We start from the raw sequence: 15,159 nt of genomic DNA, 5'->3' as shown, positions 1-15,159 counted from the left end.
AATCTCATCGTTTTAGTGAACTTGGTTAAGCTCTATAAGAAGGGAATGAGGGTGGGATAAGTTTAAAATTTTACCCTCTCAAACTCATTCAAACGAGAAAATGAGTAATTCTCACTCTTAGCTCAAATCATTTCATTTAAAATGTCAATCAAATGCCCGTTAGTTTAATCCTAAATTATGTGACAATGCAATAAGCTGTTGTGATATTCTTACGCAAGTACTGGTCAAACTGACAAATCTGAAGCTGTTTTTTCTGACAGGACATTTTTCGTTTTTTTAAAGCTTCCATTTCATATTTTTGAATAATTTTTAATTCTCTTATCTTACGTTACGTACAATCGCTTTCCAGTACCAGACACAATTGTTTTTTTTTTACTTTTCCTAGAACGATAGTAATATGATATGATATATATTACATTGACACAATACCGGTTAGCCAATATATGCAAACCATAGTTTTGACTTACTATAAGACACGTTTTAAAGTCGTGAGATATGGGAAGTCATAGAAATCCTGTAAGGGATTTGGTTTTGGGGCACACACGAAATTTTATGTAAGATAGGCAAATAGCACCAAATCAAACGCTTGAGTTTGTTCTTTTCTATTTAAATACTTTGACAAATAGCAGGATGTTGAACGAGAATTTTGAAGGATTACTTCCTAACCTTCTCTGCAATTTCGATTGTTCACATAAAAGGGGAATTGAAACAGATAGGAAAGACCCTAAATTGGCATTTACAATAGTTTCTAGAAAGACTTTGTTACCTAAGTCAGTCTTCCGTCTTTGAACGAAACCTAAACCTAAACAAGCCAGTAGGCAATTGCTCATTGGTTCAACGAGGACCGTCCGAGTCAATGAGCCGCCAACCCGAGCCAAATAAGAAAAAACAAAAAAAGAAGGATACAGAATCTCGCGTTGCCGACGAATGCCTTAAACTTCAAACTCACGCGCGCACTCTCTTTCCTTCCTCCCTTTCCTGGAAAATTGAAAATTCAATGCGTACGCCCCGCATAAAAGTATAAAAACCCTCGCGGGACTTGAATCGCCTTGTTCAATTCTCTCAATTGATCATCTGACTCTCTCTTCTTCACTTCCCACTCTTTGATTTTGTATTATTCATTTTGTTTTCTTCTTTCAGCTGGGTTTTGATTTTTGAAGATGGCTTCAATGAAATCAAACGCTCTGCCAATAATTGGGTTCATGTTCTTCACAATTCTGCGACTCAGTTATGGGCAGGGGGCGACGATGGCTCCTTCGCCCGCACCAATTCCATCCAATGATGGTAAACATTAGTTCTTCCTCTTTTATTCTGTTTGATTAGTAGTATTTGCATGATTGGGTTTTGAATTTAGTCTTCTTGAGGTGGTTGTTTTGATCTGATGTCGCATGTTTTGTTTGATGGATGCAGGAAATACAATAGATCAAGGGATCGCGTATCTTCTTATGGTAGTGGCACTTGCAGTCACATATCTCATCCACTAATTTTATTCTTATTAATTCTTTTTTCTTCTTTCTCCTCCTTCCTGTGTTTCACTCTGATCAGAGAAGCAGCAATTTTTTGATGTAATATATATATTAATAAAAGCTATTTATGTTGATGTGTGTGGGATTTTATTTATAATTTTCCAAATGCTGCAGCATCCATGAAATTTGTGGTTGGTAAACTTTTAATTTAACAAACAAATGACAAATTGAAAGTGACAAATGAAAAAGTGATCCCATCTTATATAGTTCTCTCTTTCAAAAATGAAATTCTTATTTATCTCCTCATATTATAACTTCAATGTCTCAGTTTTAACTGCTAGTAAGATCAGCATTATACTGATTAATCCATCCTTCAATTGGTCCTGCCTCCTTGTTAAGACTTTATCCCACACCATATTGTCATAATCCAACCTAATAATATATAAGTAAAGCTTCCATCTCTCATACCACCAACATATTTTCATAACCTAAAAATCAATGACGTTGGTTTATAGTGATTGGGTTGGATATTTTTTAACAAGGTATTGAAACCAAGAATCAGACCATCTGGACATGGCGTCTACAATGTTCACTTATTGGGTAAAAACACAAACGCCAATGTGTTTTCTGAGTCTAAAAACTAATTATGATAGTCGAAAAAGAACAAATTCGTGCGAACCTTTGACACAAAACGAACAATATTGGTTTTTGTTGCATGTTCTAAATCCAAACAATGAGTCTCCACGAAAAATGCTTAATCTTACTTATTGCATGGGCTACAAAGACACATATATACACATCAAGGAATAAGGAATTGGCACTAAAACAATGTCAAAAACAGCTGTGAAAGTTCATTGGCATTGCAAAGTCTTTTCTACGAGTTGTTATCTGAATGTCGATAGCGGAAGAAATGACGCCAAGCACTGCTGGTCAAGCCTTTCGCTGCAAAGGTATTCGACAAAATGCCCCAGTGAGTTTTTTTTTTTTTCCCTCTGCATTTGTATTTGCAGGGGTTTGTTTGTTTTCTTTTGTATTGATCAAAAGTGAATTAGGTTTTCTTGAATATATATGTTGATACTGAGTTATGTGCTTTCTCCACTGTGCAGCTGCTGTGGCATGGGAAGCAGGGAACACGTTGGTGATAGAAGAAGTGGAGGTGTGACCTCCACGGGCCAATGTAGTTCCTTTGAAGATCCTCTATATACCTCACTTTGCCACACTGATTTCTATTTCTGGGAAGCCAAGGCAACAAGAATTACACATATATAGCTCAAATCCAGAAATCAACACCATTGCTACCTCTTCAAAATTGATTCATAGATATTGCACCAAATAAAAACTGGGCTCCTCAGTGCTTACTCTGCAGGGACAATTGGCTTTGTTCCCTAGAATCCATGGTCATGAGGCAAGAGGGTGTGTAAACTGCTGCTTTCATCTTAATTTTCTCTAACTTAATTAGACTTGTCATTACTTTTAATGAGTCTAATCGATATAACTTTGGTTTGTACATCAGGACTGTGGAAGTTTGTTTGGTTGTGACGAATCTGAATATGTTGGCTGCGTTGACAAGATCAACCCGATGGTGTCCCTGGACAAATTCTGTGTCCTGACTGTGAAATTTCCGCAGATACAGCTAGAACGAGCATTCTAATAGTCTTAAAACTTCATCATTAGAGTAGATTTTCCTTGACCATTGAATATTTGGATAGGTCTTAGTGCCACTCTGAATGTGGCAAAACCTCCAAAATGGCTCAGCATGGTGATCCTTGGATTGGAAGCTATAGGCCTCGCAGTAAGAGAAAAACTTACTAATGATTGAATTACAGAAGCATTTGAATGTACCGGATATATCGATGCCACGATTTCTACATTTCAATGTGCATTTTATGAGGTATGTTATACTACTTTGACCTCCCTCCTGTCAACAGCTTTTTAATAGTTTCACATATTATAATTCGTACTCTTATTTAGTTTTATCTATTAACATTTATTTAGATATAATTCTAAGAGGTCATTTAATCATATTGGCTAATATCAATGCTGATAAAGTCAGAAAATATTGGTATGTCCGGGTTGATGTATTGCTCTTCTTGTTTGTGTACCTCACAACGATGCTGTCTTTGGGACCCATCCCATGAATCTACAATTCACAAGGATGTCCCATTGTTGAAATGCCAGAATATGTCTACCGTTAAAATATGCTTCTGGAGTTACACATACAGCTTGTAGTCAAGTAGATAAAAACAGAACCACTGTTTTAAACTGATTACATACTCATGAAAGAATTACATGGATTAGTTGAAGGGGATTTTCCTACAATGATATTTCTTAAGAAACACCATTCAAGTGGGGCAGTGGAAAACTACATGTTTGGTGAGAATAGTGCACAAACAGATTGCATTTAGATGTGCACATGTGGCAGGGAAGTGTGTTACTTTAGTTTACAGATTGTCCTAATCCTTTTCTCTTGTAAAATCATTGGACACAGACAAGCTCTTGTGGCTACATCTTCTTCTATCCCTTTGTCTGTAACCCATAGGTTTCGTTCGGTTCATTAAACTGAACTGTGTCGGTTTATATATATTCTAGGGTTTGTCCAATCCCCCCCAGTGCTGCGCTAGCAGATGTTGCTTGTCAGCAAAAACTTCAGCTTGTGTTGTGTCTTATTTGGTTCATTAATTTTGATTCCATATGCCTTACATGGTCCAAGTTGCTGCAAAGGCAATAGTAACTCACAATATTGGATTTTGCTTCTGGTGGATATGGCTTCAATTAGGGCTATCACTGTAAATGTAGAAGAGACTCAGTTTTGTTCATAACTTCATATGCATCACATGCTAGACGGAATCCATTTTTGTACAAATCAATAATGGACAAATCTGAGTCATGTTTTGTTTTCTAGAGTATAAATATGTGCAGTTTCAAACAAGTAAAATACTGTCTTATATGGTAAAATTAATCGGAAAGCTCTAGTGTTTTGACATTAGCTTGTCAAACTTTAAGACCATTCTAGTCCTCAAAGAGCTGCCCAACTCATCTTTTTTACAGGACCATCTATATGTATATATATATATATATATGCTTATCTCTTTCTGTATAGTCCTCCACATATACATTAGTGACACTAGCTGCTGCAGAACACTGAGGTCCCAAAGCTTCAGTAGTTGCAGAAAATCGCGATTGTTTGCTTGCTGCAATGGACATCATCAGAAACTGGTGCAATTCAGGGAGTGAAACCATTCAGTTGGGCAAAAGCGGTTCAGTGAACTCAACATCCAGCAGCAGATCAAAATGGAAATTACTGTGGAACAAGTTAATCAAGAAGAAAAAGGAGAGGATACTTGAGGCTTCTAGATCGGTGAAAGTACCTTACGACGAAGACACGTATTCGCAGAATTTCGATGGAGGGGTAACATGGGATGAGCCTGATGGATTCTTTAGATCATTCTCTGTAAGGTATGCTGATTCTTCTAATAAAAGGTGTCCCTGAGGAAGGAAGATGTGGTGTAACTGTGTACAGACAAAGTAAATTATTGGAGAATGCTAGCTTTTTGTCCATATTTGTTGTTCTAGATATGATTTGATTGTGTTAATAGTGCAATGAAAGGTAATAGAAAGTGTTTTCTGTGGTAAATGAGAGAGGAAATATTCATAAAAAAGAAGAAGCAGAGAGTGAGACAGTAAGTAATGGCAGAGAAAGGGCAACTTCTTGTCATGGTTGATATTTTCCATTTTGTTGCTTGTTATGAATCATTTTTCTTGATTCTTCAAGTTGGGAATATACTGGGAATAACTGGGCACCACCCTAATTGAGCCGACCTCATCGTTTTCTCTGATAAATATCAAGCATTTCAAAAAGTTAGGCACAAAATGGACTAATTGTTAAATTATTTGAATGTTCAAGCAATAATCGTCATTAAAGATAGACGAGTAGACAAGTACTCTCTCGGTCCCAATTTGTTTGTCACCTTTTGAGAATTCAACTTTTTAAGAAGATATGATTTAATGCAATTCAACCACATAAATAATTGTGTTATTTTAAATTTCCCCTTATTTATGACCGTACTTAAAACAAGGTAATTAAAGTAATAAAAGATAATTTTGAAATACAACAATAAAATTATTAATTAATGAATAAAAGTAACATTAATTTTGGGATAATCCAAAATAAAAATAAAGACAACCAAAATGGGATGGGATTTAGGAAGACGAAACATCAACAATATTTTCTTTAGCTAAAACGACACCGTTTGCGTTCAATGAATCGTCAGCTCCTCATCATTTGGTCCGGCAAGGAACTAAACCAAAGGGTTTAGTGCATATAGATCACTGAAAGATACTACCGTTTGTAATTAGGTCACCCAAAGAAAAAAAAATTCAAATTGGGTCACTCAAGTTCCAATTTTAAGCAATTGGGTCATGAGGTTCCAATTCCGACCAATTGGTCGTCGAAAATTGCTAACATGTCCGATTACTGCCTATGTGAACCAAAATGACGTGGAATTTTGTGGTGACATGGATTTTTTTAATAAAAAATATTACCTTTTTTTCCTGAAATATAAAATTGTAAAAAAAAGTATGAAAAAGTATATAAAATCTTATGTTTTGACAAAATGTTTATTTTCAAATAAGTCATTAAAATTTATGTTTGTGAAACAAATTGTCATAGAATGTATCAGTTATGTATTTCATATATGTAATGTCCAACTGCAAATTCTCACTAACCCATGGTATTAAGTCAATAAGTTTGATATGTGGTTCTAGTCTAATCTTACCAACAATTTTGAATGCCAACCACTCTGCTGATGCTTGCTTGTTGACAAACAGCCTAGTATAGCTGTGTGAATCAACCAGAGTCCTGATTTAAAATGTTTTTTCTCCTTTGATTTGGCTACACCAAACCTTCCATGGACAATTAACCTTTCCCTCACATTTCATCTGACATCTGTCTTTGTCATTTACATAATATTTACCTTAAATCCTACAACAATAACATAGTCTTTCACAATAATCTTGAACTCTGTTAAACTATTAAACTGCATCCCTAACTCTAATCTAACTTCTTTCAATGGCAAATTTGCGTTGTGTATAGATCCCCTACGCACTCTATCTTACTTCTATGTTCTACCTCATTGTCATCAGAGTCAATAGACAAATGATAATCAAGACCCTCTAAATGGTCACAGTCATACTCATTCAAGAAATCTCTAACACCCAACTCAACACTTGCTTACGTTTCATTTTAAAAAAAAATTAAAAATAACATATATGAAACAACACTTCTTCTCTCTCATCTCCCTCTATCACTTTACTTTCTCTCTCTACCATTTCATCTCTCTCACCGTCGATCTACACATCATCGCTGCAGTTGTCTTTAGTTGGGTCTTTGCAGATGGGATGATACATGGAAATGGGTTTGAAATCGAAGGTGAACAGGGGTAGATTTAAGGCAGTGATACAAGGAAATGAGTGTAGAGATTTTGAAAGTAAAATAAACTTACTTTATCTAGAAGCTACCACTAACAATTTCGTTTGTCAAAGCGTTGTCCAGCCAGGAAGGCTCTTCCGGTTTGGAGTCTCATCGTTTGGTCTTGCCGTAGGGATTTGAGTAAAGTTACTGATTTGCAAATAAGGAGAGAGAGAGACGAGAGTTAAGAGAGAGAAAATAAAATTTTAAAGAGAGATGAGAGAGGTAAAGTAGCAAGATAATATTTTTTTTAAGTCAAAGTCATTTTTATTAATAATTTTTTAAGAAAAATCAGGTAGAATTTCCACATAAGTATTTTTTATCAATAATTATAGATTTAATGCCACATCATCAGCAATCCTAACCGGAATAGTAGCAAATATGACCGAGTCCTCTAAAAATCTCAATTTAAAATAATGGGTGATAACTTTATAACAAAAAATCTTTGGGTGTTAAAAATTAACAATGTCTATCTTTTGGTGACGAAAAGTATAATTAACTCTTAGTTCAATAGTTGTTTGCTTGGTAGCTCCAGTATTGAAGTTCGAGTCTTATGTAAGCAATGTCACATATATATATTTTTTTATATTTTTTGTTCCAAGTGTCAACAAGCCACATACTTTTTGTTTTTGTTTTTTTTTTCTTATGTTTATTTTCATTTTTGAAATTCGTGAGCAGCTTGGGTTTTGTTTATCTTAAATTATTTTATTTTTTTAAATTATCTCTTTATCAAAAACAAATATTTTAATTAGATAGTCAAATTTAATAGTTATATGGCAAGATATGATAACCCACAATCATTAAAACTACTGATTATAAAATATATTATTCATTTTGCTTGTTCTCTCACTAATATAAAATAATATATGTAATTCAATTAAAATTATTGTAGTATTGCAGACGAAGTTATTTTTATTGGACTAGATATTAATAAAAAAAATATAAATAGCCAAAAAATATTTCGAGGGCGTTGTCCCCAGACCCCTATGTTGCCCCCTCATCCTAAATCCTAGCTATATCCCTGGACATCCTGGTCATTCCTTATGGGTTTTAGACCATTCTCAAAACTCTTATTGGCAGCAAAAAACTACAATTCTTCAGACTATTATACCCTACCTCTCTCAAACATTTCAATATTTCAAATTAACTAAACATATCTGAATTACAATTCTTCCAACATGAAACATCCCCTCCAACATATTCAATCTTTTGTGATATATTATTTTTCACTAGGTTACCCACATGGTATAAGACCATGTCAAAATAAATGAAATCCATGAACCTACAAGTGAAAAGCAAAATACAATACATCGGTCATACTACCTTGTACATGTGAAAAGCAAAATACCCAACAAAAACCCCAAAAACCAATAGTAGAAATAGTCGTAAAAGCTCCAATATAATGAACCACCTCATTGGATAGATCAATCATGCATGATTTACATCAAATCCCATATAGACAAAGTCACACATATTACATTTGCACAAAAAAATTCACCGTAAACAATACAACACCAACATGTCAAAAACTAAACATCAATCATGGGCACAAGACAAACAATAAGCTTAGACGAAAGATATACGAGCTAATCCAGAAGGACTTGACCCAATCGACCTAACTCAAAAGAAAGAAAGGTTTAGGTTATACCTTTTAGTTCTGAAACCACTAAGGCCTGCGAGACCTGCGACTCCTGCGATTATGCGATGGTCGTAAACCCTAGACGAAAGATATACAAGTTAATCGATGAAGGCGATTGAAGAAATAAGCCTTTCAGGTAAAGAGAAATAGGTTTTAGAAGTATATGAAATGATGGGTGGGGTGGGAACGTATACGATATATATGATCTTTGTCTTCTTTATTCAATTTTTTTTTCTTGAAAATGAATTTCTTATCCACGTCATTTTGGTCCACATACACAAAAATAGACATGTCAATAAGTTCTGATAATCAATTGACGAAATATTTAAAATTGAAATATTGAGTTATCCAATTTTAATTTTTTTTTTTGAGTGATATCATTTAGTGACCTATTCGCACTAAAACTAAACCAAAACCAAAACCAAGACTAAAAAATTCCAGTGAAGAGATTACAGAGAAGAGTGCATTGCCTTCTCGGACCTCCCAACTAGGGTTTCCGTTGTGGGACTTCCGAAGATTCTTTTAACAAAACGGACGCTTCTGTTTTTCCCTAATCAATAAATGGCGACGGAGGCAGACACCAAGGCGGACAGAGTACAGATATTCTTTCGCGACCTTGAGAACCAAAAGGTCGTTTTATCATCGTGCACGCAGCTATTCACAGCACTATCTAACCACTTTGCTTCTCTCCAAGACTCCCTCTCTCAGAGATCCCAATCAATCGAATCCAAATTCCAATCTCTGGAATCCAATGCCAAAGAAACCCTTGACTCTCTCTCCCTCCGCGAGAACTCCATTTCCGGACGAGAGTCTGCCGCCACCGCCCGCATCGAAGAGCAGAAGGAGGTGGTTATATCTGAATTCCGAAACTCAGATAAGTACGGTTGGCGGGATTCCTTGAAATCGTTTTGCCGGAAAATGGACTCCACAGGGTTGGTGAAATTCATTATCTCCAAACGCAAGGAGTCGGTAGCTTTAAGGGCCGAGATCGCGCCTGCAATATCAGAAGCTGTGGACGCGCCTAGGCTGGTTTTAGATGCGTTGGAAGAATTTCTTGAGCAGAAAAGGGAGAAGGTGGGAGTTACGGATAAGCGGTGGGCGTGTACGATGGTTGTGCAGGCGCTTTTTGCGGAGGTGAATATGCAGTTAGACACGAAAAAGGCGCCGGACTTCTCCAGGAGCGTGGTGGGGAGGGCGCAGAGGATTTTGAATCAGTGGAAGGAGATGGATGGGGAGGGAGGAGGTACTGGCGGGATCGTTGGGCCTGCGGAGGCGGTTACTTTCTTGCAGATGGTGGTGGGCTTCGGGTTGAAGTCTTGTTTCGATGAGGATTTCTTCAGGAAGCTGGTGGTGGAGCACTCCGCGAGAAGGGATATGGCTAAACTCTTCGTAGCTTTAGGACTTGGGGAGAAAATGACAGGTTCGTGATGTCTCTCGTTACAGTGTTTCTGGTTATTTTTGCAATCTCTTGCTCCCCAGGTTTCAGAGTAACTTTAATGATAAGTTCGCTCGGCACCTTAAATTATTTAAGTGCTTATATTTTGAATTTAATGTGGCAAGATTGGAAATTTTAGAATTATGTTTGGTTGAGTTGCGGAACTTTTGTGCCTTTGTTGGAAAATTTAAGTTGCTTGTTCTGATTTTCAATTTGATTGTAAAAGGGTGCATTTGGCTTCCTGGGGAGGTGCCATTTGCTGATTTTGCTTTGCAGAGGATTTTACTTTTGAATTAGATGATTGTGTATGTGATCATTACAACAGGCGGTTGGCATCACAGCTCGAATGTCTTGACTCTTTAGATGAGTTATTCATTTACGTTTAATGGCCATACTGTATTTTAATGACGACTATAGTGCACCTAGCCATTTTGTTTTCATTCATGATCAAACTGCTTAACTTTCCTATTCTATTGTTTATATATTCTCACTTGGTTATAAAATGATAATAGTGTCTTTCATCTACTATCTACTTAAGCATGTGATTTCACTAGCGTAAAAGGTTTGTGGTGTATAAGTGTGTTTAGACTTTCATGTTTGGTTTGCAAACTGTTATCGCGTTTTCATATCTTGTTTTTTGTTTTCATTTCTATTTTTAGTTTGCTGAAAATGTGTTTGGTTTGGAATGCTGAAAACTTGTTATTTGAAAACGAGAACCTGAGAACTCATTTGGTTTGGAAGCTATATCTGTTTTATGTTGATTGAATTTGTTATACTTAACGTCTTAACCATGTAGAGTTGTGGAAACAATCTCTCTACATATTATGTGGGGTAAGGTTTGTCTACATTCTACTTGTCCCTAACCCTGCCCACTGCGGGGAGCCTTGTGCACGTCTACATACAGGAGGTACTAGATATATGTATGTATATGAAAACCTCAAGCTCAAATCTAGGATTTTAGACAATTAGATTCAAGAACGAGAGATTAAAAAAAGTGTTGCCTGTGTTGCACCTGAGACAAAGAAGATAATATGTACTTGTGATATGAGCTTCCAAAGCATCAGATCATATTAGTTCCGTATTTGAATGGAGATCAGATCAATTCTTGAGGAGCCTTCGCCCTGTGTGTGAGTTGAGCTGTGAGACAGTGGAAAGAAATGGGTTTTTTTTTTCACTCTCCGAAAGGATAAGCGTGCTTGGGTTATTTGCGTAACAATGGATGAAAGTCATCTCCGTGTTTTCAGTTCCTATTGTCTAGAAAACAAAACACTCAAAACACCAGCTGAACACATTTTCAGCTTCTTACGAAAATGAAAATAGAAGACAGGCAAACCAAACCGCCCCTTCCTTCAATGTTCTTGATGGGTGGCTTAAATGTTGACAATCTCAAATCCCAAGTTCAGGTGCTTATTGAGATTTTCTATTATTTATATGGAGTTTAAACTAGTTTCTTTCAGCTTCACTTGGCTATTTATGCTCAATCAGTAACTCTAATTAGCGTTCAGAAGGATGAGTTAGTTCATCTACGATGAACAAACTGTGTTACGTGAGGATAGGTTGAAACATAAATGTTATTGAATGATAATAGGTGAAGACATAGAGATGATATTGAATTATAATAGGTTGAGACGGAGAGATGCTGTTGAACGATATTTACATGATTTATGATTATTTTCGACAAAGTCCTGATGTTAGCATAGTTTGGACACAACACTAGTAATTTTAAGACTTTTTTTTCGTCATTATGTTGAGTGTTTTTATTTTTATTTTTCTTTCGAATGTTAAAATTTTATTTAGGCACCAAGTTGGTGCAAAAAAGAACTACAAAGAGGCAAAGCTAAAGGCCTCAACGACATTGATACAAGAGTCAGAACACCAAAATGTTAACCAACTAAAGCAATTTCTTACAAGGAAAACTAGATTAGTTTAGTTTCTCTATTGTTGAAAATCCTATTGTTCCATTTGCTGCATGCTTTTTCTTGGACAAAACTAGGCAGTCTTTTTTTATGCTATGTCTCTATATTTCCTGAATTCGCGCTAATTCAGTGACACGAATTATGTAGTCATCTTGGAAATGTGCCAAAATTTGGCCCTGCTTATATTTCTTAGTAAAATTGATGTGCAAAAGTCCTTTCTGTGTGTCCAATAAAAAAAATCCCCTTGGTATCATTGTTTATAGGATATCTGATAATTTCATTACTCTTGGAAACTTTTATAAAGCTCCAAGGCCTTAGTAATCCTAATTTTGGGCAGTATTAAACAGCTCCAGGTGTTTACAGAGGCTTGTGCCCATTTGCTCAGGCTAGGCAAGGCGGCCACACCTAGGTGCTGGTGCTGCTTAGCTGAGAACATAGGGGTGAGGTGGCAGAAGCCAAGGTGATCCCATTATTCATTTTTATAAGTCAATGATGGGTTATCTTTTCATGCCTACTTAGAACCCTTCCATTTTGGTGACCTTGATTAGATTAGAGGTTGGGCGTGTACTCATGTATCTACAATTGTTCGTGAACAAAGCAAGGAAAAAATGAAATGAGAACGGAGTCATCCATCATTAGTAGTGGGCTAGAGTAGTAAAACCATATCCTAGAAACAAGCAAGATCTAGAGCAAGTTGAAGGGTTTAAGTTCTGGAGCAGCATTAAGTTGAAGAGGAGAAGGTTGATATAGAAGATGAAACAAGGAAATTGAGGGCTGCATATAGTGTTGGTTGTCATCAAAGCTTTTACCCCAAACAATGTTGGGGTTAGCATCCATATGAGAAATTAGTGCTGCTGTGGGTATTGAAGTAGGCAAGACGCATGCCTTAACAATGGATCTTTTTTTTGGCCTACCTGTTTTGGTAATAGTAGAATTGTGTTCTTCAATGGATCTTTTTATTGGAATTCCCGAATGTTGCTGATTGTCTGTTATTCTTAAGATGAAGAAAATGATTGAATTTATATAACTGTACTTGATAAATTCCATTCTGAATTTTATAGATGTTATTGATGAACTGGTGAAGAATGGTAAAGAGATAGAAGCCGTGTATTTTGCTTCTGCATCCGGTTTGACAGAAAAGTTTCCTCCCATTCCTCTTCTGAAGTCCTATCTGCGGAAATCCAGAAAGAATGCAACCACTATCTATGGTGCAGCTGCAACGGTGAGTGAAACATCCACCAATGGCATGTTGATGGTGGTTAGTTTCCTGTTGTGGAGTGCATAGACTTTTGAACTTACTTTTAGTTAATTGGATTTTTCAGGAAGTTGAATTGAATTCTATTAGAGCTATCATCAAATGTGTAGAAGACCACAAGCTGGAATCAGAATTTTCCCTTGAAAGCTTAAGGAAGCGGAGTGGTCTGCTTGAGAAAATCAAGGCAGAGAGGAAAAAAAGCTCTCAAGCTCCTGCTAGACCTCAAAATAAGCGAAGCCATGGTGCTAGTGTGGGGCAGGGCAGTGGAACACCTGCCTACTGTCCACCTAAAGCTGCCAAATATTCAAATGCTCATCCCTCCTTCAGCCGCAGGAACCCTGCCCTTCCTTCACACCATAGCCCTGCTGCGAGGGATTCTGGTCCCTACAACTACTCTCGCCAGACTATATACGAGGCGCCTACTGCAAACCCTTATGCGTCAAGTTATGGGGTACCCCACAATCAAAGTCCTGCTGCGAGGGATTCTGGTCCATACCACTATTCTAGCCAGAGTATGTACGAGGCGCCTACTGCAAACCCTTATGCATCAAGTTATGGGGTACCCCACAATCAAAGTCCTGCTGCAATTCCTCAGCAACACCATACACTCCCCGTGGACAATGTGGATGGAGCTGGTTATAGTGCTGGTGGTTCTTATGGGAACCAGACAAGCTATGGTGCATATGACTATGGCTCAGCTGCTCTACCTACTTACGAACCTTCATCGTACCAGCAGCAGTAGACAAAATAGTAGCCAATCGAATAGGGGTTCCGTTTTGTAATCTTCAGCAGTGTATAAATGCATATTTTTGGATTTTCTTTGCATCTTATTCCATGTGCCTTCTCAAAAATCTATCTAGTGTAAAAATGTGTTCCAAGATTCAACATATGTTGTTTTTTTTTTCCTTTTGTTTGGAAGTCTTAAGTTGATTTGCTGAGGATTAGAAGACTCACAAGTTACTGGTATCTAAAGGTTATAGGTTCAATTCCCCAAAAGATTCTCTCGTTCAATCTCCAAAAAGAGTATTTTCGGATATTATGTAGGGTAAAATCTTATGTTCTTAACTCGCTCATCGCTCTAACCTTGCTCTTCCCTTCGTAAACCAAATAATTAATTTGTGTAACTTTTTTATGTATTATTGCTTGCAATCCAACGAAATTATAAGTTACCAAAAACAGCCAAAAAAAAAAATAATAATAATAATATTAACTGCAGATGAATGAATCCAAAAAAAAATAAAATATTATTTGATGATTTTTGTCAATATATAACGTGAGTGGTGATGTAATATTTTGGACTTTTTCTGGTGACGGTCCTTTGCAAACATGGCAAATTACCTCCAAGGGCATGGGATGTGTTAATTTCTATCTTGTCTGTAAGGGTATATTGGGCATTTGGTTAATCATGATTGACAATTGAAAACAACCAACGTAGAAATAGTCTGCGCAGGGCATCTCTGACGTTGGTGTGATAACGACCAAGTTTTGTATATTATTGTGTAATCTCTCACTAATTTATTGTAATGAATATCATTTAAACCCTAAAATCTTGAAGAAAGATGTGTTAATTGGTCACAAATCACAATCATGATTGAGTTGTCAAAGTAATCACATGGCCACTACATCATCAAGAAAATAATAAAAATAAATAAATATATTTGTCTTGATTAGCTCTGTATGATCCTATATTCTAAATAAAAATAAGGAATAACCTGATAGACATATCATTTAGATGGTATATTAAGCCTAAATTTGGACGGAGTTAGGCACAAGCAAATGACAAACCTGTCCGATAGATTACTTGAGTCGAGGATCAACGCAAACCACTTATAAATAGTAATGTCAATTTATAATCGAATTTCTGATATTAGGTGAGATTGTTTACGCCCTAAATCAGAAAATATAACTTGTTAATATTAGAATAGAATTCAAGTCAACCAACCCAAAAGCTCCAAGTATAGAATTTTTAAATCCACCAACC

The 15,159-nt window shown here is 36.4% G+C and overlaps 1 protein-coding gene and 2 long non-coding RNA genes across 4 annotated transcripts; all 3 read left to right on the top strand.

The window, feature by feature from the left end:
- Positions 1 to 996: 996 nt before the first annotated feature.
- Positions 997 to 1,604, top strand: LOC120006519. The gene is made up of 2 exons (XR_005470028.1): positions 997 to 1,284; positions 1,411 to 1,604. It is a non-coding gene; the product is annotated as an uncharacterized LOC120006519 (long non-coding RNA).
- Positions 1,605 to 2,178: 574 nt separating this feature from the next.
- On the top strand, positions 2,179 to 5,083 carry LOC120005319. 2 transcript variants are annotated; one of them, XR_005469790.1, is made up of 3 exons: positions 2,179 to 2,436; positions 2,594 to 2,879; positions 2,980 to 5,083. It is a non-coding gene; the product is annotated as an uncharacterized LOC120005319 (long non-coding RNA). The 2 variants fall into 2 exon arrangements; XR_005469789.1 differs by having other exon boundaries at positions 2,179 to 2,879.
- A 3,895-nt stretch (positions 5,084 to 8,978) lies between these two features.
- Positions 8,979 to 14,119, top strand: LOC120006471 (FRIGIDA-like protein 4a). Its single transcript, XM_038856523.1, has 3 exons — positions 8,979 to 9,992; positions 12,985 to 13,145; positions 13,246 to 14,119. The coding sequence occupies exons 1-3, from the start codon at positions 9,134 to 9,136 to the stop codon at positions 13,918 to 13,920; spliced, it is 1,695 nt and encodes a 564-aa protein (XP_038712451.1). The 5' UTR covers positions 8,979 to 9,133; the 3' UTR covers positions 13,921 to 14,119.
- The last annotated feature ends 1,040 nt before the right edge of the window (positions 14,120 to 15,159 follow it).

Source organism: Tripterygium wilfordii, chromosome 9, assembly GCF_013401445.1.
Source record: "Tripterygium wilfordii isolate XIE 37 chromosome 9, ASM1340144v1, whole genome shotgun sequence".
Lineage (NCBI taxonomy): Eukaryota > Viridiplantae > Streptophyta > Magnoliopsida > Celastrales > Celastraceae > Tripterygium > Tripterygium wilfordii.
This window is presented reverse-complemented; position numbering and strand designations above follow the sequence as displayed.

Bases quoted from the DNA above. Each gene is read 5' to 3' on its own strand.
- LOC120006471 (XM_038856523.1), top strand. From the start codon at position 9,134: ATGGCGACGGAGGCAGACACCAAGGCGGACAGAGTACAGATATTCTTT. The intron at 9,993-12,984 runs GTTCGTGATGTC...TGAATTTTATAG, and splicing joins ACTTGGGGAGAAAATGACAG to ATGTTATTGATGAACTGGTG. The intron at 13,146-13,245 runs GTGAGTGAAACA...TGGATTTTTCAG, and splicing joins TCTATGGTGCAGCTGCAACG to GAAGTTGAATTGAATTCTAT.